This window comes from Colossoma macropomum, unplaced genomic scaffold (assembly GCF_904425465.1).
Source record: "Colossoma macropomum unplaced genomic scaffold, Colossoma_macropomum, whole genome shotgun sequence".
Classification (NCBI taxonomy): Eukaryota; Metazoa; Chordata; class Actinopteri; order Characiformes; family Serrasalmidae; genus Colossoma; species Colossoma macropomum.
In genome coordinates, this window is record NW_023494810.1 from 26,914,726 (window position 1) to 26,937,997 (window position 23,272).

The following is a 23,272-nucleotide window of genomic DNA, read 5'->3' on the forward strand; positions in this document are numbered from 1 at the left end:
CAAGTTATTAACCCCTTTTTACAGGTCTCCTAGTGGGATCAAATAGACTTGTCTGATATTTTTATTAACATAATCAAATATACTTTTTAATTGAATTAAAAATATTAACATTCAAGGCTGAACTGAGGGACCTTCAAAATAAGCTAAAATTTACAGCTATTGCAAAAAGGTGTTAAAACCCAAATAAATGCTACGCTGCTTGGCAACATACTTGGGTACTAATGGAATATGTAGCAGCATTACATAATCAGGATGCAACAAAAATATAACAGTGTTCTGTTACATATACACTATAAAAATAGTGTGAGTACAAGCACGATTACATTCAAACATTCTAGCACACCAACCATGATTTTTAGATGAATATTTTTCAATATTGTTTGATTATTGACATGAACTCACTCCACCAATCTCTGTTGTCTCTGTGGTTGGCATAACAACAACTAAGTTGACTGTATGGTTGTGTTTCAGCAACTTGTAAGAAACGTCAAAAGAATTAGCTCTGCTTTGTCATGTACGGTGTGCATTTCTAGCATTTCCAAAAGCAGCTCAAACAATCAATACTCAAAGTTTTGAATGGAAGGGTGAATCTCATCATACTTTTTTGTGCTATGAAAAGAAACACACCCTTTTTCTGAGGATATCAGTGTTACCTGAAGACATTGTGCCGTTTGCTTTTTTGTTTGTTTGTTAGATTTTTCATGGCATAAACAATACAGAACAGTTCTTTTTCATTTTAAATTGCATCACGTCCATGTGCATAGATTTGGCAGACAACTATGTCACCTATAATGTGTCATTTAGTTTCATAAAACTGAACTTTTCCTATTTACCTTATGTTAAATGAATAGTTAGGTGACAAAAAAATCTAATTTGCACAATTGTCCACTTACCGCAGATCCGCCAAGACTTGTTAACTGTCCTAATTTTGCTTCTTTAGTTTAGAGCTAGAGCAATGAGGCTAATGTGGTTCACAAACACTGGGCATCAATGGTCACCCAAATCTTCTTGTTCTCAAAACTTCTCCCAACCCCCAAAAAAGAGTGTGCAGGTCTTCATTAAGGTCATGCAGATGCCTAGGGTTGTTTTAGGACAGAGTATGACTTACTGTAAACTACAAAAATATTGTTGCCTAAAATGTCCCACAGCGGTCAGTCACATGATGAGGTTTTTTTCATTTTTATAGTTCAAAGTGAGTCATACTGTGCCCTAAACCACATAGACAAGTCTTAACCTTAATGAAGACCTGGATGTGGATTGGGGATGTATTTATGTTTTGGGGATGTATTTACGAAAAAGATTTGGGTGATTATTAATGTATGTTTGCCTTGTAGCTCCAGTGCTAAACTAAAGAAGCAAAATTTGAACACCAAACATGTCTTGGTAGATTGACTACACCTGAGGTTAATAGGAGGTTTAGCGCTACACCTGAGGTTAACAGAAAGCTGTGTAAATTTTTTTTTGTTGTTGAATGTTAAAGACTTCTTGTGGAAATTTGTTATAAATTTGTTTCGTTATTTAATTATATGACTTTAAAAAGACAAGTGATCTAAAAGTAATGGAAAATAGTGAAGTTACGTTACTTTGATACAGTAATCTTTTGGAATATATTACGGATTACATTTTTAACAGGTACATGGGTAGCGTAGTCTGACCGAGCAGCGTAGTCTGACCAAGTAGCGTAGTCTGACAGAGTAGTGTAGTCTGACAGGGAAGAAATATTGAATGACAGAGTGGAAGAGTGGCAAATACTGTATTCTGCAGAAGAGGAAAAGCTGTCTTGTTGAGAATGTCAATGTGTCAGTTAGTCTGACCATCATTCTCTGTTTTTTTTTGTGATAAGGAGGGTCCATGGAGTTAGTGCAAGTGTGTCATGAGCCACTCTCTTCCCTCATAATACAGTGTTTAGTTTCTCAGATGACTTAAGACTGAATAAGAAACTTCCACTTTTGACTTTGGCGCTAACTTTGGCACCTTCGCGCCCTGGACTCTGAACAGATGAGACATCAGTTTTAAAACAGCTTTTAAAATGGGAAGAAAAATACACAGCTCTCTGCTTTCATCCTTTTTTAAACACAGGTTTTGTCTCCGATTTTCCTTTTTTTAAATGAGCTGTGTTGTCGTGTCACTATGTAAACTAAATAAGGTTGATAAAAATAAAATTCAGTGGATGTATGTGACAATTTTTTCTGATATCTCTCATATGTCTGTAGTTAGTCTTTGTTCTGAGCTAAGAAATTTACATAAATGACTGGACATGCTGCAAGAAGACCACCACAGAAGCCATTCTGGTTTACGAAAATGGAGTTGTTGAAATACGTTAAGCAGCTTTGTTACAGAACTGTAAAAAAAAATTTTCTGCTCAGTTCAGTCTGTCGAAATACTGTGTCAGGTCTGGACCACCAATTGACAACCTCTGCACCACATTAATTAACCAAGTCCTTAGTCAAGACGTCTAACGCTACCTTCACCTGTCTCTGTAATATGATTCAATTCTAAGCCGCTCTAGATAAGATAACAGCATCTGCCATATTCTGTAAACACATACAGTTAGAAGCTCATAAAATGCTGAATTTCAGATTCAGAACTTTCAACAGAATAACCTCACTTGTTTAAATGAGTTATGAATAAGAAATCATTCATACTGATAACACCATGCTTTTACCAATAACTGCAGATTGCTGGCACATTTAAGACCCCACCAATATTATTCCAATGTCCACTGTCTGCCCTGTTTCTAATGCAATGTAATAAAAACACTGAGAGGGCTGGGAACCATGACAACAACAACATCTTTGCAGTGGGCAGGTTTTTCCTGACCCTACCACGCCTTGCCTTGTTGTGGAGGGCCGCAAGGGAGTCTGGGGGTTTGGTATTGCCTGCTCCACCCCATCCCGCTGACCCTGTCTCCACACGCCCCTGTCCTGCATTTCCTGTAAACACAGCTTTCCTCTCCTGGGACGGCCTGGCAATGACCTCAGGAGGTTGGGCACCAGGCTTGACCCAGACCGGACCAGACCGGACCAGGCCGGACCGTAGCTACACCCTAATGGCTGAGCAATTAATAGGGGATACCACCCAGAAAACACACAATGTCCAGACTTTGTCATCTCACTCTGTATACTTTTCTGAGTATAGCTCCCACTGTTTGATATGTACAGAGCTTCTGATATTGTTCCTCTGCATATTTTTGTGCAAAATCAGCATTGTTTTCGTTACAGCAGTTGAGGTGCTTTCAGTAATGGATTCAAAATATGAAGGCTGTAGGCTTCCACAGACTGCACAGCCAAACTCCTGTCAATCAGCAACTTTTACATAAAGCAATGCATCAAAAAATCTAATCTAAACAATTTTCTCCTTTCCACAGTGTAGTGCATCAGCATGGTTGGTGTCCAAAGTTTGCTTCTTTAGTTTTGCACTGCACTTTGCTCAAAAATAAAGGTGCCAAAAAAAGGGTTTGTTTGGGAACAGGCTGTAGAAGAACCACTTTTGCTTCCCATCCATTCAATGGATATTTCTTTAGAGATCCAATCTTGTGAATGTCATGTGTGTAAAGAACCTTTTCAAAGTGTAAAGAACCTCACATAATGTAAAGTTTCTAAAAACAACCATAGAATTTATACTTATATTTTTACCTTCAAAAGGTTCTTTACACTCTTTTCTACTCTCTTTTCGAGCATGGTTCTTTAGCAGCATTACTCAAAGAACCTTTTGCAGCACCTTTTTTTAATGGACAATAAAACAATTTACACAGTTTTCTACTGAATAAAGAGCTGGAAGTTCTAGGGATGTATTACCGAAAATGATTTGGTGTCCGTTGACTTCTTGTGTTTATTAGCAACGTTAGCCTCATAGCTCCAGCGCTAAACCAAAGAAGCAAAATATGGACACCAAACACATCTTGACTGATCGACTTCAACTGGGGTGCGTGGAAAATTGTGTTCATTAGTTTTTTGCCAAACCATTCCCTTCAGAGTGTGGAGCTACAAGGCTAATCTAGCTAACAAGCAATGGAAGCATAGCATTGTGCAAACTGCATGCCTAAATCATCACATACTTGACTCAAATTGTGCTGATTCGTTTAGAAAAGTGTTTTGTGGCATTATAGGGCATTATATTACCAATAAAATGGTCCAAAGTGCAGACAAAACTCAGGCCTCATGACAGCTGCTAGCAACGCTAATTACTTCTGCCGATCTTTATAGACAACAGTGTCACACAGTGTTAGAAACCACATCAAGATTTGAGTTTGCAGAGGTGTGTGATGATTTAGACATGTAGTTTGTATGATTGCTAATCAGCATACATGAGTCTCCATTACATCTTAGCTTCATTAGCCTTGTAGCTCTAGTGTAAAACTAATAAAGAAGCAAATTTCAGACACCAAGCATGTCTTGGCTGATTTGGGGTGAGGAGAAAAACATGCACATAAAATTTCAACAAACGATCGGTATCATATATATAATGTTTCTCCAGAAACCAACTACTGTACATAATATGTAAAATAGGTGCTCATATCATGAATACATTTGTAGATTTACATGCATATACAGTGTCACTTATCATACAGCTCATGCCATCTGTAACGCTACTGAGTGTGTTTTTGTTCTGGACCTAATCAATATTGATTAATGTTAATGGGTGGACTCCATTGTGAATGCTCTGCAGGCTGTGAGCTAGCTTCAGTAGTCAGTGTTAAAGCTGTTAAACAAATTGACTCATTCATATCACTGTGACTTTGGCTGCTATTGAGTAAATGGCGCATCGGAGTAAAAGAAATGGATTGTCCACTTTAGAGGACATTCTCAGCCAAGAGGCCTCCACATCTTTTCAGTGTCTTTATGCCTTCCCTCTGTCCCTCTTCACTTTATTTATCTCTCCCCGTATCCCCTTGGTTTTCCTCTCTCTTACTCTTTTCCACCTTATTTATACAGATAGCCTAATCACTGCACTGAGACTTACAGCAGATGCTCACTGAAACAAGCACATCTGATTGAAACTGCTGTTGAATAAACGCTGTAAGATCATAAGCACTGGCAAAATAATAAAAAGTGATAAAATAAATAAAGCAATAGTTTTCCTCCTGCATCGTAGAGAAATATTGCACAACAATAATTTCAAAGTAGACCAAATTTTTATTTCCATCCTTGTGAAATTCTTCCAAATAAAGGTGCCTAAATGGTTCTTGAATTATACATTGCTAGGAAAAATGTTTCATCAGGGGTAGAAATGGCCAGATTTTACTGGGGGAGCTCTTTTTTATACAATGCATCCTAAAATCTTGTTTCAGCTGCATTTTTACACCAAAATATACCTTAAGAATTCAAACATGTTTATGATCAGTCAAAAAAAATGACCTAAGCTTGATTGATTTTTGAATGATGTTGCTATGTACACACACATCTATCTATCTATCTATCTATCTATCTATCTATCTATCTATCTATCTATGTATCTATCTGTATCAGTCAAGCTTGAGTACGTAATTTGACAATGTGTATACATTTCACGATGAACGGACCAAAAGAAATGGCCAAAATGACTTGGAAAAAAAGTCTGGTTCCATTGACTTACATTCAAAGTAAAGAAGGTTTTTCCCTTTTCCTGTTAAGTTATCAATTTGGAGATACGAGGTGTTGTTCCCATAACAGCGATATCTCTCTCTCTCTCTCTCTCTCTCTCTCTCTCTCTCTCTCTCTCTCTCTCTCTCCCTCTCTCTCTCTCTCTCTCTCTTTCTTTCTCTCTCTCTCTCTCTCTCTTTCTCTCTCTCTCTCTCTCTCACACACTATTTACACTTAGTGTTCAAAGTAACATCATGCTATTTACACTTTATTATATACTATTTTATAGTATATATTTTATATACTATCCCATATTTCAGCAAAATTATATAAAATATATAAAATATATAAAATTATACTGCTTTTCTTCCAAGCCATTTTTTTCAAATTGTCCATATGACTGCTTTGATTGCAACAACTTAACTTCATCTAAAGTTTATTTCTATCTAAGTTTTCTATCTTTTATTTAAGACAATAATAATGGACGGTACATAATAATTTAGAAACATGACTGGTACATGACAAGGCCAGTGGTGAGTAGCATCATCCCATTGTCCAAGATAATGTTCCAGCTTAGCAACTGTTATTGTTAGATTGATATTTTACATATTTATTTATTTAATACTGATTGAGCAGTGAGTGGAAAGTTGACTCATTTGTTCTGGTTAATTCTAAATAAGCTTACTTTTCAGTTGTCCCTTGAACACAGCTTCTTCCAATTGTGCCTCATTTTTGTTCATGAAAAATGCAGAAAAATAAGTGTTTTGGTGTTCTAAAGTCACATGATTTACCGGTCAAAGCTAGGGCAAATAGCCAGGCTGTGTGGTTAATGCTATTGCGCAAATAGCCAGGCTGTGTGATTAATGCTATTTACACTTGGTGTAAATAGACACTGCCTTTTTGTTTTGTCTCGTTTTTATCTTTGCCTTACATCAGGGGTCTACCAACTTTTTTAAACATAAAAAGAACAAAGAACAAAAACACTCAAATTCTGCATGTTGCCAACAACAGTACTTTTGACTGACTGTTTCAGTAAAACTTGGCCTTTATATGCAGCTTCAGCATTTTCATTACATACTTTAAAATCAATGTTTAGATTGCATCAACTATAATCTTTAATGCTTTGATTAAACACCAGGAATTCACAACATACACAAGTTTCACTGTATCCTAAACTTGGTCCTTAAACTTAAAATTTTCTGAAATACACATGATGCAATTTCTGTAAAGATCAGACATAAAAAGGGAACAAAATCTGTCTCTTTGTTTTAAAGCATCAAAGAATTGGTACTAAGATGTATAGGCATTTCTAATGAAAAAATTATGGAATTCTTTGAATTTTTTATGAAAAACTTTATCCTGATGTGTCCGTCAAAAACATCCAGTTGCCAGTTACTTTCACCTTAGATGAGTTTATATTTAAATTCCTAGCTAGTGTGCAACAAATGTCTGTCATTAGCAGGCTAGCCAGCCATTGTAAGGTTCTTAAGGGAACCAAAAGTGGTCCTTCACTCCAAGAACCCCGGCACCTTCATTGTAGCACATGATGGTTCATAGCCACTTAATCACCAGAGCAATTTTTAACCAACCCCTACGACCACCAATACTGTCCCAACTCCCTTCTGATTAGCCAGGGCATGAAAACTGTCAATCACTCTGATGTCACTGAGCATCCGCCAGCAGCAGTGGCAATATCAACCTCTCGCCAAGTTCTAAAAAAACACACTGCCAACAAAAACAGGTCAGACACCTCCACTGTCCAGGGATCTTCCAAAGACGAAGAGCAACTAACAGTACTGCCCTTTCAGAGCTTAGAAATTGTGGACACACAAAGATAGAAATCAATAATGTCACCAGAAGAAAAGACCCCCAGGCTCAGAGGGATCACTGTCTGCAGAGCAATTGGGGATGGTCAAACGTATGGCACGTAAACAGTGAGGTGTGGAGGTTTCCATTAAGATACTGATAAGTATTCCCACTGCACAAAAGAAGTCAACGATGGCTAACCCTCAAAGAGCAAGAGTCTAGACTCACCAAAAAAGGAGCAACCAGTAGATGTGCTCAACGTAATGATATGTTATCGCTATTGTGATTAAATATGTCATGATGCACTTTTATCTGAGTATCGTGAGTATCGTGAGGAGTTTTAGAACATTTTCTATAAATAGGTATAGCAAAAGGTATACTGTGGTATAGTTACAATTTTTGGTGGTCTCGGTATATATCACGATATATATTTATATATATATATTATTTATATATATATATACATTGTCCATATGTCAATATTGCTTTCTAGCACTAATCCCATGGGCCTGGCAAAAAATGTTGATATATTGAATTTTGTTTTTGTTCAATTATCCAGTCCACCTTAAATGGTGTGGCAGTTAATTCAGGCAGGTGTTCTGGCATCTGAATGCAATTGCTGCATCATTTAAGGTAGAACTGGAAATTCGAATAAGAAGCCAACTTCAACTTTGTCGAATTTCTCAAGTCATTTGTCTAGTACGTGCATCCCATACACTCCCCGAAAACGCTGCAGCTGACTGAGTTAGGCAGCTTCTTTTAGATGGTACAAGAGCAAATAGAAGCCCCCTGCAGTCCATGTTAGGCTAAGGCTAACCGCAAAAACCGGCCATTCCTTTATGTCTGCCGCCTCAAAAACTTGACTACTTCAGATGCAACAGGCTAGACTCTTTTAGCTGTTCGGCTAAAAGGGCTAACATTAGCGTGGTTTGCTCTGTTGATGTGTCTCTGTATCTGTGCTTATTTGTGGCATACCAGTATAACAATTGTAACAAAGCCTGAGAAAGAATTTCAAGCAGTATACCACCCACTACTAACTGCTATCATAAAAAAGATTTGCATCAATTATGAAGAGCCTGTAAACAACAACAACCGGGCTAAACACTAATAAATGATGGTTCTGCAAGGGTTCTTTAGTAAAGAAAATGGTTATATACAGAAACATAAACGTTAAAAGAACATTTTGCATGATTAAAGGGTTCTTTACATCATGAAAGCGTTCTTCAGATTGATGGAGAATGTGCTGTAGATGGTTCTATATAGAACCTTTTTGAAAAGGGTTGCATATAGGACCAAAAAGGGCTTTTCTACAGGCTTGTTACAATAGAAGAACCCTTTTTGGTACTATATAGAACTATCCACAGCACACTGTCCATCAATCTGAAGAACACTTTTGATGCAAAGAAAGCTTAAATAATATATATATATATATATATATATATATATATATATATATATATATATATAATAAAGCTTAAATAGGTTTCTTTGAGTGTTCATGGTTGTACATGGAACCATTTTCCTTACTAAAAAAACCTTGAAAAACCATCTTTTTAAAGTAACTTTTAGTAACTGCATACTAACAGTTGGATTATTTTCTGATTTGGTGCCTGAATGGATGTTAGTGTGCCTGTCCAAGTGTATGTATTATGTATGGGAATAATGAACATAGACAGATTAAACATTCCTCTGCAAATTGTGCTTAGCATATGCTAAGTGCTATTCCAAACCAGTGATGCTACCTTTTCTAACATGGCCTTAAACAGACCAGACAGAAATAGCAATATAAATGACCATTGCAAATTTCTCTGATGCTCCTCTGGCAAAAATCAATTAAAATGGTGCTCAGAGCTCACTTGAAATGGTCAGTGTCTGTAGCACCCTTGAAGCTCATTGAGCAGAGGTGTATAATGATGACTCCAGGGCTATTGCACTGAGGAGGGAAAAGGACAAGAGAGGGTAATTTGGTCAGAGAAGGGTCAAAGATTGGCCCTCTCCACACCTGTGTAAATCTTCTTTCTCCCCAGGACCAAATGAGGAATGCAGACTCTGGGGAGTTTGAATCAAAACACAAAGAGCTTACATTTGTGATCTGCTTGAATATGCTTATTATTATTATTACTATTATTATTATCACCACCAAAGAGATAATGATAGTGACCATGTTCAAAAATGAGTCCGCAATAAAAAAATGAATTTTTAATTGATGTAAGTTCACGCAAGCTGACCCCATTTGGTTGAATGGAAATTTGTGGAATTGTAAAATAAAGTCTAAAAAGTGACTTATTTTTTATAACATATTGAAGGGACACTCCAGCCAAAATAAAGAATGAGCTTATTGCTATGTCTGTTGTGCTTTGTCTGTTACGCACAGCACTGCTGCAGTAGCCTCTAGAACAAGATTTTCCAGGTTAAAAACTAGGAAAAATTTTCTTTTAATGATATATTTTGAAAAGTCAGAGGAACTTTTAAAACCACTCTGTTTTGGAGAGGACCTTTGGGGGGTGGGCTGTTTAGAAATGCCTTTTTCTTCATTAGTTGGTGAAAAGCAGCTAACAACAAGAGCTAGAAAGCAAGCTAAAAGCTAATGTTTGCAATGCAGTTACTTGGCTATCTTGACATCTTACCTCAGCTTGGCTTCTTTTCTGTGATTGAAGGGGTAAAAACTTGTCTCTGGCAACCACTCAGTGCTAAATAAACATACAATCACAAATGTCTTTATGATTTTGTTTGGCAGTTGAGGCAAAAGTTATGCTAATGCTAGCTTGCATGTATTTACTAGCTTTTAGCTCACAAAGTACACACTGATGCACTATAGAATACCGCATAATGTGATGAATAACACCTCTAGTTTTAGGCCACAACACCCTATACTATATTGAAATAACACCATGTTTCAGTGGAACACCATGCTAGGCGTAATGTAGTTACAGAACAAGATACATAAAAAACACAAGAGTGCAGTGAATGACTGAACGACTATCCACCGTCACATCAGTACACCTCCACTGAGGTATGCATAACAAGATAAACTAAGTGATATTACCATGAACATAGAAAGCACTCACTGCTAAGCTTTCTCTACTGCTAAGCTTTTTTGTTGCCTCCCACTTCGTCTTTCAAGGAGAAGAGTGCGATAAAGGTGAAAAATCACTCTAGCTCCTAATCCAGTTTCCACTCTTGCCAAACAATTTGTAATACGGCTACTACTTGGCATCATCTAGTGAGCGCACACACACAGAGGTTACCACGCCAGACATAGCACCAAATCCAGCAAATGAGAAAATGAGATAACCTTTCCTGCGAGCACAGTCCATCTTTTTGAACCTGACGAGCTTCTACCCCGCAGGCTGCTCTTCTAACGTACCACACAGAGGCTACAGATGGGGAGCCTGGGCAGCCAGGTGCTGGTTGCCTGTTTGAATCTGGCTTTTCGCTGTCTTCAGTGCAGATAGTGTTATTAATCAAAACTGGCAGTCCCTCAGCACACATTATAAGTAATATATTTGTACATCTTCCTGTGCATCTGTTTATGGGAACAAGCTTTAGTTTGATTAGGCAAAAACACTGCAGTGTGGTTAAGAATTAATTTAGCCAATGTGTTTTTTCAGAACTAATTTAATCTGATTCTTTTCATCCTTATTCACCTACATTTTACAGTAATGAATATTTTACCAAAACATTGTGGGGTTTGAGCATACATAATAATGTATATTAAGCTTAAAAGAAAGCCTAATTGATCTTTGTTCTCAGCTCATGTTGTAATACTAAGCAATCCTACAGGCTAGCACAAGGGTGTGCAATATCCAGTAATATGATTTACAACCGAGTGATAACAGATTTCTTACCCAAATAATGGGTGTAGATCTTGTTCTGTACAGAAATGGCCATTAGCATAACCTAAATCTCCGTCTAAGAGGCTAGCCTATAAGAGACCAGTGTGTTGTATTTTGCTAGCAGCTTTTCCTCAGAGTACTTTCAGACATAAAGGTGAAGGCAGAGCTATCAGACTGGCCAAACACTGATCCCATTTCCTGTTAACATTGTTTTGGCCAAGACTTCCTTCAAATTTCTGTGATGGTACAGCCATTGTGTTCAGAGGAAGAGCTTTCAACATTCCCAACATGAGAACTCTCCTCTGACTTACAGCATGCTAAACAGCCACTGACACTTACATACACATCAAGTCTTGTCAATACAGTTATGTCAGATGTACAGTGCTGTTTTATGCCATTATAAAGGCCAAGATGTAATTCAATTGATTGTTCCTTTCTCACAGACCTTAATTATTGACAAATCTGTTAGCTTTTAGGATAAAAATATGGCTCAGCTCTTATGATATTACCCACAGGAAACCATTAATAGAGATATATTTTTTTCATTTTGCCCTGGGGATGCCTTACCTTTCCATTACTGTCAGTATTTCATCATATTAATGTGGTAATGCAAATTTGCTAGAGGAAATAACAATGCATCATACCTCTCAGCCTCCTGCTCTTGTGTGTTTGTCTTGTTCTCTATTCCTGCGAAGCTGTTCATGTCCACGTAACCGTCATTCTCGTTAGCAGGTGCTGTTGTCCGATTGTGGTCGTCGAAGAATTCTGTGATGGTGACTGACCGAGTGGGTCTTCCTGGAGGAATCTGAATATTCTCGTAATCTGAACTCATAGCCGGGATATTTTCATAGTCTGAGGTATCGGCACTTGGAAAGGAGATGGATCGAGGTTTGGTGAGTGGGAGAGGCATGAAGGGAGGCCGAGAGCGGTCTTCAAAGGACTCAACTCTGGAAATGCCTCTGTTGCCATAAGTCTTAGGGACACCGTTCCTCTTTTGCCTGTCTTTGTAAACCACAAAGGTAGCGGGAAAGTCTGAGTTACGCTGTGATTTTACAATCCGAGACTGAAGCTGAGGGGAGCTGCTGGTACTCCTCCGGTCCAGCTCTATAACCCGAACTGGCCCATGATGGCTGGATTCCGACGATGACCTGGAGGAACGGACGCTGCCATCTCCATGTGTTTTGCTATCAGTTTTTTTTCTAAACTTCAGGGCCAGGAAACGCTTGAATGATGTCTTCTTCTTTTTCGGCTTGTCACTGGACTCATGTTGAATAAGGAGAGATGGGGAGCTTTTAGTGACAGGCCTTTTTGTGATGTAAGCCAGCTCAAAGGGTGGTGGTATATCAACGAGAGATGTAGGTGTAGAGACACCACTGGAGGACTGGTGGCTTCTTTGAGAAAAGCTTCCAGAAGAGGTGATGACACAAGGCAGCGAGAGAGTGTCATCTTTCCTTTTTACTTTGTTCTCCACCTGAGGTGAGTCACTTCCCAAATACGCAGACAGGCTATCCACATCTCGACCCTCCACAGAGTACGATCGTGGGTAGAAAAGAAAACGTCTCGACTTCATCGAAGGGATCATTCGATTGACCTCCGAGTTATCTGAAGGCTTTAGTAGATCTCCATTTTGGTCCAAGGTCACGGTGTAGTAGTCGTGAGTCTGGGATTCATTGCCTGTCTCCTCGGGAACAGTTTCAGGGACATATCCGGGTACTTTCCCAGAGAGCGAACGTGAGCGGGTCACAATGGTTTTCCTGTCCAGAGAGATAAAGTTCTCCCCTTCTGAGTCGAAGCCTGCCTCCTCATAAATGTGTTCGTCGCTGTCTGAGTCTGAGTCCTCAAAGAAAGGCACTATATGGCAGTCAAGGTCTTCTATATCCTCTTCAAATGCCTCTGTGGTATGGGCAAATACCACACGATTCGTTAGCTCAGGAGTCATGCCCAGGTCTAGGTCAGCTGGCACCGTGATGTTGCAAAGTCTAAGGCGTGGTTGGCAGCTATTTCTTTGGCTCACAAAGCCTTGGCTGCGCCTGGCTGAGCGCTCCTTTGCACTCTTCCCTTTAGTTTTTCGCTCCATGTCCACAGGCTCGTCTTCGTCCCCTATCTCCACATAATCCTCAGATGACACGCACTCTAGCGGCTGATCATCTCCGTCCTGGCACAGAGAGTCGTCTATGTCCGCATACTCGTCCACTTTCGTACCCTGCTGCTCTGAGGGTTCAGAGGTTGATGGGACACTATCCCCTAACTGTGCCTGTTGCTCCTCTAGTTCTGCCACATCATCTGATGAGACGTAAAAAGGCTCTTGGTTGGAAGTGATTGCCGTCTCTGTCTCAGTATCCTTTACTTTCTTATCACCGCATTCCTCATCTGTGCAGTCTGCCTCAGGGTCTGAGGTGCTCATGAGATCAGCAGGCACCACCTCTATGACCGAATAAGGCTCATACGCATCCTCTACTTCCTCTGAAAATCTGAACCGTCCCGAAGGGTCTTTTGTGGCGCGTTCCGGCTGCCATGAATCGGTGTCATCTAGTGATCCGATAACATCATAAGGGTACTCCTCGCACAGGGAGGGCTGGCTGCCATTCATAGCTTGTGAGGAAAATCCAGCCTCTGCATTAGTTGTGTCCTCAGTTGCCTCACTAAGTGCACACTCTACACTTGGATTTGTGCCCTCTTCGCATGGCTCATTGTCACACTCTGGTGGGGGCTCAGAGAGAAAGGACTCTCTCTCATTAAAATAAGGCTCTTCTATATCATCAACAGGATCTGATGTCACATCTTCAACATTATCTATCTCAGCATATGTGCCCTGGTTTAATGTTGATTCCTCAATTTCTTCGTAAGGACTGGGTGTATCGTTATTGACCTCTGTTTCATCTTCTGTTTGATCCTCTGTGAGAGTCTCTTTCTCAGGATATTCAGCAGGGTCGTCTGCTGTATCATCAAGATCACCTGTGCCCTGAGGTGGCTCCACATCACCGGTGTCTTTGATGTAGTCTACAGCAGCTGAAACAGTAGTTACAATAAATCCTTGGACGTCATTCAAGCCTGCATTATTTGCTTCAATGCTATTCTCTCTCTCCTCCTCCTCTGACTCTGCTATCTCATCTGTTTCTTCTACCCTCATCTCTAAGTCTCCTTTCACATCTTTATCAGAAATACCATCACTGGTGTTGGGGTTTGCCTCCACTTGTTCCTCTGCAATGTTAAATGACTCCTCAGCAAGCTCCACAGAGTTCTCTATGGGTGTGTCAGCTTCATCCTGCGTAGCCTCTGATTCGCCGTCCTGCTCCAGTTCCAGCCTATCAGAAGACACTATGTCTCCATTGCTAACAATGCTTTGGTTGTGTTCGTCCTCTTGCTCTGTAGACAGTCTTGGTTTTGGGGCGACGGGAGGTTTTGGACCTCGGGAAGACAGACAAGGTCTTGACATGAGGGTTGAGCGCACTGTAATGGTCAGACGACTTTGTATCTTGGGTCGAGGACTCGGTAGTTGCTTATGATAATCTGCAAAACAGATTAACAGAGGAAAGGATCAGATTACACATTTTCCCCTGCAAGTGAAACATAAGGCTGAATTTGGCATATATGACTGTCCTATATTTTTCAGGCTAGTAAACATAGCCTGAAATTAGTCTTAAAACATAGCAATGCAAGTAATGGACTAATTAACTAACAAAAAAAAAATGACAATTCGATTGAAGGACCTGTGACCCCAATGATGAAAACTGAATAGAATCCTTAAATGGGGTTAATGTGAATTTGAGGCCCATTTGGTGCAACACACCCTTTCTCTTAACAAAACTCATACACCCTTTGTCTCTTCCTGTTATTTAGTACCTGCCTTGACGCACGTCCTACTAAACTCCGTGTGCACTTGGTGATCTCCCTGCTAAGATATTGTTTTCCACCATCACTAATTAACTATTCTAGCAGACTCTCCTGGAAGATCTGCGGACAGGAAGTGCATAGGGTAAGGACATTAACAACATGCCCTCTCTTGTCTATGAACTCTTTCGTTTTGCACAGGTTTGCGCGATGCAAATGCACTTCCTTTGTGTCACTCTTCCCATAATTCATACATCAGAGAGACCCCCTCCTTCAGACTGACTGTATTTTTTTTTCTGAAAAGGTCTTTTCAGTATGTCAAAGAACAATAAAAAAGAGAAACAACAACGGGGGCCGTCTGAGTTCCTTTGGCAAAAAAACAGGATATGAATTATGCAACAAAGAATTCAATTAAAACAGAACAGAATGGGGGAGATAGCAGGCTGGACCTTTTGACTGTGCCGAGCCAACAGGACATGACACATCATCCAGCAGATAATACTGTAGTAGGCGCATCAGCTGTGCGGCTGGGAGAGGAAAGAAGAGAAGAAGAGAGGGAAAGGGATGAGAGGGGGGAGGAAGAGCGTATGGGGAGGTGTAAGGAAGAGCGAAGACAGGGGATTACTCTTCTCCTAGAATAACAGGAGAGGTGAAATTGAGAGTGATGGACTGCTGGACTATTCAGAATATGTGGCTTACTGTGGTCTTTGTAGACATAGACGTTTTATACTAGAAGAAGATGCTCAACTACACTATTAATGGTGCTAAAAAGGGTTTTTGGAGAGACGACGCAGAATAACTACTTTTGGTTCCCTAAAGAACCTTTCTGTACATGGTTATTTAAAGAACTGTTTTTGTTTTTGATATGTGCAAGTGCAACTAAAGTTTAAAGAATCTTCATATATAGTAGGTTCTCTATCAGTTATGTTTCTTATGTCTTTAAATATTATGTCTTGTCACAACAGTAGAACCCTTTTGTGCAACCATTTAAAAGGATTATTATTATTCAAAGAACCGTATACAGCAGGTTGTCCATCTTAGAGGATAAGAATTTTACCATAAAAAAGAACCATTTATGCATGCCACTGTTCTAGACATAACCACTGCCTTTACTACAGACTCCTTGAAGTACCACACAGGACTAAACACCCTTAAAAAGATGGCTCTTCAAGGGTTTTTAGTAAAGGCAGTTGTTCTATTTAGAACCATTTCATGCTTCTTTGCATGGTGAAATGGTTCTTCAGATTGATGGAGAATGTGTTGTATATGGTTCTATATAGAATGTTTTTGAAAATGTGTCTATATAGCACCAAAAAGAGTTCTGTTGTGACAATGTCAAGCTTGTAACAACAGAAGAACCTTATACAATCTTAAAAGGATGATACTTTAGTAAAGACAGTAGTTCTATATAGAACCATGAACACTCAAAGAAGCATTTGCTTGCCTAAGGGTTCTTTGCATCGTAAAACTGTAATTCAGATTGATGGAAAATGTGCTGTATATGGTTCTATAGAGAAGTTTTTGAAAATGGCTCTATATAGCACCGAGAAGTGTTTCTTTTATTGTTACAATGTGAAGCTTATAACGTCAGAAGAACCCTTTTTGGTGATGTATAGAACCATATACAACACATTCCACTTTACAAAAAAAAAACATTTGAGTATAAAATGGTTCTATATACAATTCATGGTTCTAAATAGAACTATTAGCTTTACCAAGAACCCTTGAAAAACCACCTTTTTTAAGTGAGCACAGACCTTCATTAAACTTTTTCATTGATTCGAAATTCACCCACTTGGAAGATACAAAGTGCTGGAAAAACGCTTCACGGTTCCACTCAGAGAACACGCATAGTAAATAAGTCATTCTGGCAGAGCGGCTGAAGTTGAATCAGGTTTCTCGGTAGAAATAAGTTTCTCACCCGTGTCCATTTTCGGACGTCATCCGCCGTAACGTACGAAAAACGTCCACACCATCGTTCCTTCAGCTGTACCGGTACATCCACTGTATCCAAGCGTTTGGCGCCGTTATTCCGCGGACGCTGCCACCGTAAATGAACGAACAGAGAAAGATCGCATTACTCAGATGTGTCCGTCCCGGGTTGTGTTCAGCGTTGGCCGGCTTTAACACCTCCTCTCAGCTCCTCTCCTCAGTAGCGGACAGACGCGGACTGAGCGCAGTGAGAGAGCCCGGCTCGCTCTGAGGAGGGAGGTGTGTTTTTTCCTCAGGAGGTAGAGCCAGCTCTCCACGCAGACCTCCAGCGCGGAGCTGGCTGACCAATAACACTTGAAGTTGAACAACAAACAGTGATAAACACGAAGTAGAATCAACATGACATGAAATAACACGTCGTGGTTGTAAACACGTGAAGATACTGTCACTTTGCGTGTTAGAGAGTTCAGCTCACTTGGATGTGGTGTGTTCAGCACTAAAAACAGCAGTGCATTGAATTGACTTATGACCTATGTGTGTATGGTGTGTATATATCTATATCTATCTATCTATCTATCTATCTATCTATCTATCTATCTATATATATATATCCTTAATATCCAACTTCCCTGCTGAAAAAATATTGCAACCATATATCAACACATGCAAACGTATATGTGTAACACATATTGAACAACATATGCACTCATATATGGAAGGCATACATAACTCATATATGCTAGATTTATGTTATTAGATTTTTATGCATCTTTTTTGTTTCTTCCACATATGTCCTAATGAAGTGAACATTAGTCTACTAGCTACACAGCTAACCTCTAAATACATGCACATTACAAGCTATGCAGTAAAGGCATTAACATTTATTAACATGAAGTTAATAAAAGTATTGTTCCCAGACAAACTATAATGGTATGTATGCAACCATGTATCAGATAAATATGTATGATCCGTATTTTATGCATATATGTATTCACCCAATATATGTATAATTCATATACGCAACATATATGTACATATATTTTCAAATACTTTCAAATACTGATCCTTTATAATATGTGTATATCTAGGCCTACAAATCAGATCTCCGTATGGGTGAGAGCAATTAAGTATATTGAGGACAATGACTGGCGGCATTTAATGGTGGTGAATTTTTCAAATTTCTATATAGTTCATTCTATGAGGTACAGTAGTTTGATGTGAAATTGTTAATTATACTTACTGAACTTACTGTAGGCATTTGGTTTACTATTCAAAATGACCAGTGTACCTGCTGTTTTCTTTGGGGACTACTTTGCTGCACAATGCACCTCTCCGCCATGAATGTGTTTACAAAAATGTGTTTTCTGCCAAAAAACAAAACTACCGTAAAACAATGTCTCAGGCCTCAGTCAATGTATTGGTAACCATTCCATGTAATACCTTTCTGTGATGCAGCTTTTAGAAGCATTAAATGCTTCAGATGTCTGGTTCCTATCACCACCACTGTGAGCAATTCTGACTCCATACATTTCTCTAGAATGGAGAAACCATTTTCAATGACTGCTTCTATCTTGACAATTAAATTATGCAGAAATTTCGAAAAATGGATGGTGGGATTCCCATTTAAGAGCAATGCAGGATAGTTTAAAGGCTTGTGGCACTACTGAACACTTTTTGGTGTGCATATTGAGCTTTAACCCATTAGATTTAGAAATGAGTGGTTATTTTGATGTTTGTATTGTGCTGACTGCACAGACAATGATTGATTTAGTAATTGGAGAGCACTATATAAAAATAAAGGTTCCTAAATGCATATTGGCATAGAAGCATAGAAGCATTACACTGTGTGGAGTTTCTTAAAACTTTATAAAAAGGTTCTTCACACTTGCACATCTTGTTGAGAGGTTCTTTAGGGAACCAAAAGTAGTTTTTCTTTGGTATCGCTTTAGGGAACCCTTTTTGGCACCGGTATTTTTAAGAGTGTAGAAAACAGTTTCTAAAAAGAGTTGTTGTGAGACACCAAAAGCTGCAGAGAAGGGCTTCCCAACTGGTCCTCTGTTGGCTGATTGGAGGAAAGCAGCTCTTTAAAAGCCTCTCTTCATAACAGGAAACTGCTCTCCCTGTTTCCTGCACAACAGGCAGAACTTCCTTAGCAACTCTTGAACAAAGGTGTTGATGTTAACCCTTCAGCTTCTCATTGTATTTGAGAAGTAGATTTGGGTTTTCACTGGGCTCGGTGACATTTTAAAAAGTCTATAATTTGAACATTAATGCAAGTAATGCTGATTTACATCCAGCATTGGAGACCAGACTTGGTGGTAGCTATAGCTGCAGATATAGCTGCCAGTACCTTTTTTAGCATCTAAATACATTGTATGATAGCTGTCTTGCTAATTATACTCATTACATGTCACAAATGTCATTAAACTTCTATTCTGACAGTTTTCCACCTTGCAAACTTGTCTGCATTAATCAGATTTTGCAATGACTCGTCTTTTTCTAGGACCACCAGCTGCGCTTCTGCAGGGCTGATGAAGGGCAGATTGTAGACCTGAACGTCAGGAGAGAAGAGCTGTCAGTTAGGCGAGCCTTCACTTTGGCAGCTCACATTACAGGTTCAGGATTCAAACATTAGGGGGTAAACTCCATGGGACTTCTTTTCTCGTCTCTGTCTGTGTGTCTCTTTCTTTCTCTGGCCCTGAACTGGTGGCTGTCTTTCTTGTCTCTCTATCTATTTATCCCTCTCTTTCTTTCTGACCTTCATGACTGTAAAAAGGTCAGGTAGCTCTCCTGAACAATAGGACTACAGTAAGAGTGAATGGAAAGGATGGAGACTGAGTCTTGTAGAGGCTGCAGAGCTTCTCAATGCTGTCTTATCTCCTCACATGTCAATTTATTTCTACACCAAATGAAAACACCAACTGCCCTTTATATTGTTTAATGAATGGAGCAACAGAAATTACACCAACAGAAATCTTTTTACATAAGCATGCATTAAAGCTTGTTTTTTGCTCCATAAAGTTACTAGACACAAGGTTTTCTTATGACAGTGATCATATGCACCTAAAGGGAGTAAACCATATATTAAAATCTATAGTTTAATGCATAAATGTTATGCATTCAGTTTATTCATTGCCACCCACTATAGGCATATGCGAGATGTTCTTCATTTTTATGGTCCGTACTTGTTTTTTTTTGCAGTTTTGCAATTTTCTTCAACATTGCAAATTTCACAATACAGTACAGAATATTTATACATACACCATCAGCTCCACTTACCATATAGATACACTGTAGTTCTACAATTACACACTGTAGTCCATCTGTTTCTCTGCATACTTTGTTAGCCCGCTTTTACCCTGTTCTTCAATAGTCAGCACAGAGCAGGTGTCTTAGTGTATGTTGCACTGGTATAAGTAGATCAGACACAGCAGTGGTAGGTAATGTGTGACACAGTGGACACACAGTGTTTAAAACTTCAGCAGCTCTGCTGTGTCTGATTCACTCATACCAGCACAACACACACTAAAAAGCCACCACTACATCAGTGTTACTGCAGTGCTGAGAATGATCCACCACCCAAATAATACCTGCTCTGTGGTGGTCCTGTGGGGGTCCTGGCCGCTGAAGAACAGGGTGAAAGGGGACCAGCAAAGCATGCAGGGAAACAGAGGGACTACAGTCTGTAAGTGTAGAAGTACAAAGTGCCTCTATATGGTAAGTGAAGCTGATAAAATGGACAATGAGTGTAGAATCAAGTGTACTTGATGAAGTGGCCTGTCAGTGTGTGTGTGTGTATGTATATTTGCAAATATCTTACTTACTTCTTACCAATGTTATCAAAGATTTCTGAACCTCTGAGTTGATCTTGTAGGTTTCACAGCATTTAAACATTTTTTTTTTCTTCAAAAGAGGCACAATTATAGTTTACATGCTGTCAATATAGGGCAGCAGAAACATCTCAAAAGTAACATATGACCGTATTTCTCCAAAAATATTTATGCTCTTGGCTGGTTAGGTTCAGATTGTGTCAGTAGACCATTTTCAGCTGCTGGGCCACCTCTTTGTTCATGTAACAGGGAAGCGAGGCTAAAGATAACACACGGCTGGCATTTAGCCCTGCCATTTGTGTCTTTTAGTGGAAAGTATTCAGAGGCACTGAATTTGACCTTTTTTACTTTTTTATTGTACAAATATGTTTTTCTTTCTGCAGCGAGCATCGAAAACAAGGCCTCTGTTTGTAAGCATTGTAACGAAAGGGCTAAAGCCTCTGGCTGGAAGAATAGCTGCGAGTGTAAATAAGCTTCCAGATGTGATAGGAGTATGACGAAAACATGTTTTTTGGGCTGAACACACAAATATCCTTGACCATTACAGGTTTTGTTGAGAACTGTAACACCCCACTCCCAGCCCACCACCCCCACCTGGGCTCCAATATGTGTGTATACGAGAGAGAGGGAAGGACTCAGGAAAAACATGTCAGAGACCAGCTACACACACACACAGCACTGACCCAAACAGGAAACTGATTGGGAAAAAGGGGTCAGCAACTTGTTCCCAGACCCCCGAAGTGAATCGTTGCCCAATGTTTCGTAAGAGCTGCCTTAAAAAGACCACGAGGATTGTTTTTATCCTGAAAGTAGGAAAGATCAGATGGTGCTTGTTTTTCAGTCAGTGCGTGCCATTGCCGCCAGATGGTTGGGTCAATTCAGAGGCAATGAGAATTTCAATAGGGGCCTCATGTAGACGGGGTAACCTGAAGTGTAACACTGACCAATAAGCACATTGGCTTCAATCTACTGTCCATAGCCTATACTGCAGCTACAGGCCTAGTGTATTCCACAGTGCTGCTACAGGCTAAAGCACTGTGCAAAAGTCAGAGACCGCCCTTCATTTATTCAATTTCTAGTCAAAATAAACATTAAGTACAAGTTAATTATTTTTCAGCATGTGGAAAAAGCAGAAAACACACACTCTCGAAAAGTTGGCTCTTCAAGGGTTCTTTAGGAAAGATAAAGGTTCTATATAAAACCATGAACATAAAACCATGAACATAAAAACAATCTATAGAAAACCATGAACACTTTAAGAACCATTTGCATGCTTAAAGGATTCTTTCCATGGTGAAATGGTTCTTTTGATTGATGGAGAATGTGTTGTTTACGGTTCTATGTAGATGCAAATCTATCCTTTAATCATGCAAAGTGTTCTTTGAGTGTTCAGGGTTCTATATAGAACCATTTACTTCACTAAAGAACCCTTGAAGAACCATCTTTTTAAGAGTGTAGATGGTTCTATGCAGAACCTTTGTGACAATCATTCTATATAGCACCAAAAAAGGGTTCTTCTATTGTTACAATGCCAGGCTTGTCACAATACCAGGACCTTTTTTGGTGATACTTAGAGCCCTTTTCAACAAGGTTCTATATAGAACCATATGCAGCACATTCTCCATCAGTCTGACGAACCCTTTTGCGATGCAAAGAATGATTTAATCATGCAAACGGTTCTTTGAGTGTTCAGGGTTCTATATAGATGAGTGTTCAGGGTTCTATGTAGAACCATTTACTAAATAACCCTTGCAGAACCATCTTTTTTAAGAGTGTAGATGGTTCTATATAGAACCTTTTGACAATGGTTCTATGTAGCAACAAAAGTGTTATTGTATTGTTACAATGTCAGTGTCAAGAAAAGGAATTTAAACCTGGAAATAAACAACAGAAAGTTTTAGAATCTTGAACATTTATCTGGAAAGGAAACGAAGTATGGTCTCTGACTTTTGCACAGTACTGTATATTACAACCAACATACCAAATGCATTTAACATAAATGGCCCTTTAATGACTCAGTAAGTCATGAGTGTATCTTTTGACCAATAGCATAAATGTCCTAAACCTGACGAGGCCCAACAAACAACACGGGGCCTCTATTTGTTTTGTAATGTGTGATTTTTTAGGTAGTAGACTTGTTTTAATCTCTAGACTCTTGATTTCACTCACTCAGATTTGAGTCTTCTTCCTCTAAACTTGCTAAAGCTAATGTTAGCCGCTGCTGCTAAAAAGGATATAAATTAAAAGTTTACATCTCCATACACAAAAATGCAGGTTTACCTGCTTAGATTTGAGTCTTTATCCTCTAAACTTGCGTCAGTGAGGCTTCAGTGAGCCAGAATAAACCTCTGTGGTTGAGTGTAAAGCTTAGAACTTCTCACTTAGCCAACGTTAGCTTCTAGTGCTAACGTCCAGTGGTTGCCAGACCACTCTTCATGTTTGATTCTGGGGACATTGCCGTGGGATGTGACAATGG

The 23,272-nt window shown here is 39.3% G+C and overlaps 1 protein-coding gene across 2 annotated transcripts in view; it reads right to left on the minus strand.

Annotated features, from left to right (window-relative positions):
* Nucleotides 1-17,280, minus strand: part of fgd5a (FYVE, RhoGEF and PH domain containing 5a) — a 72,827-nt gene extending 55,547 nt beyond the window's left edge. For both annotated transcript variants that reach the window (XM_036558964.1, XM_036558963.1), the window contains exons 1-2: nucleotides 16,956-17,280; nucleotides 11,848-14,713 (exon numbers count right to left, since the gene is read on the minus strand). In XM_036558964.1, coding sequence (XP_036414857.1) covers nucleotides 11,848-14,713; nucleotides 16,956-16,965 — 2,876 coding nt within the window. In that variant the 5' untranslated portion in view covers nucleotides 16,966-17,280. The remainder of the gene's footprint in view (nucleotides 1-11,847; nucleotides 14,714-16,955) is intronic.
* Nucleotides 17,281-23,272: the final 5,992 nt, after the last annotated feature.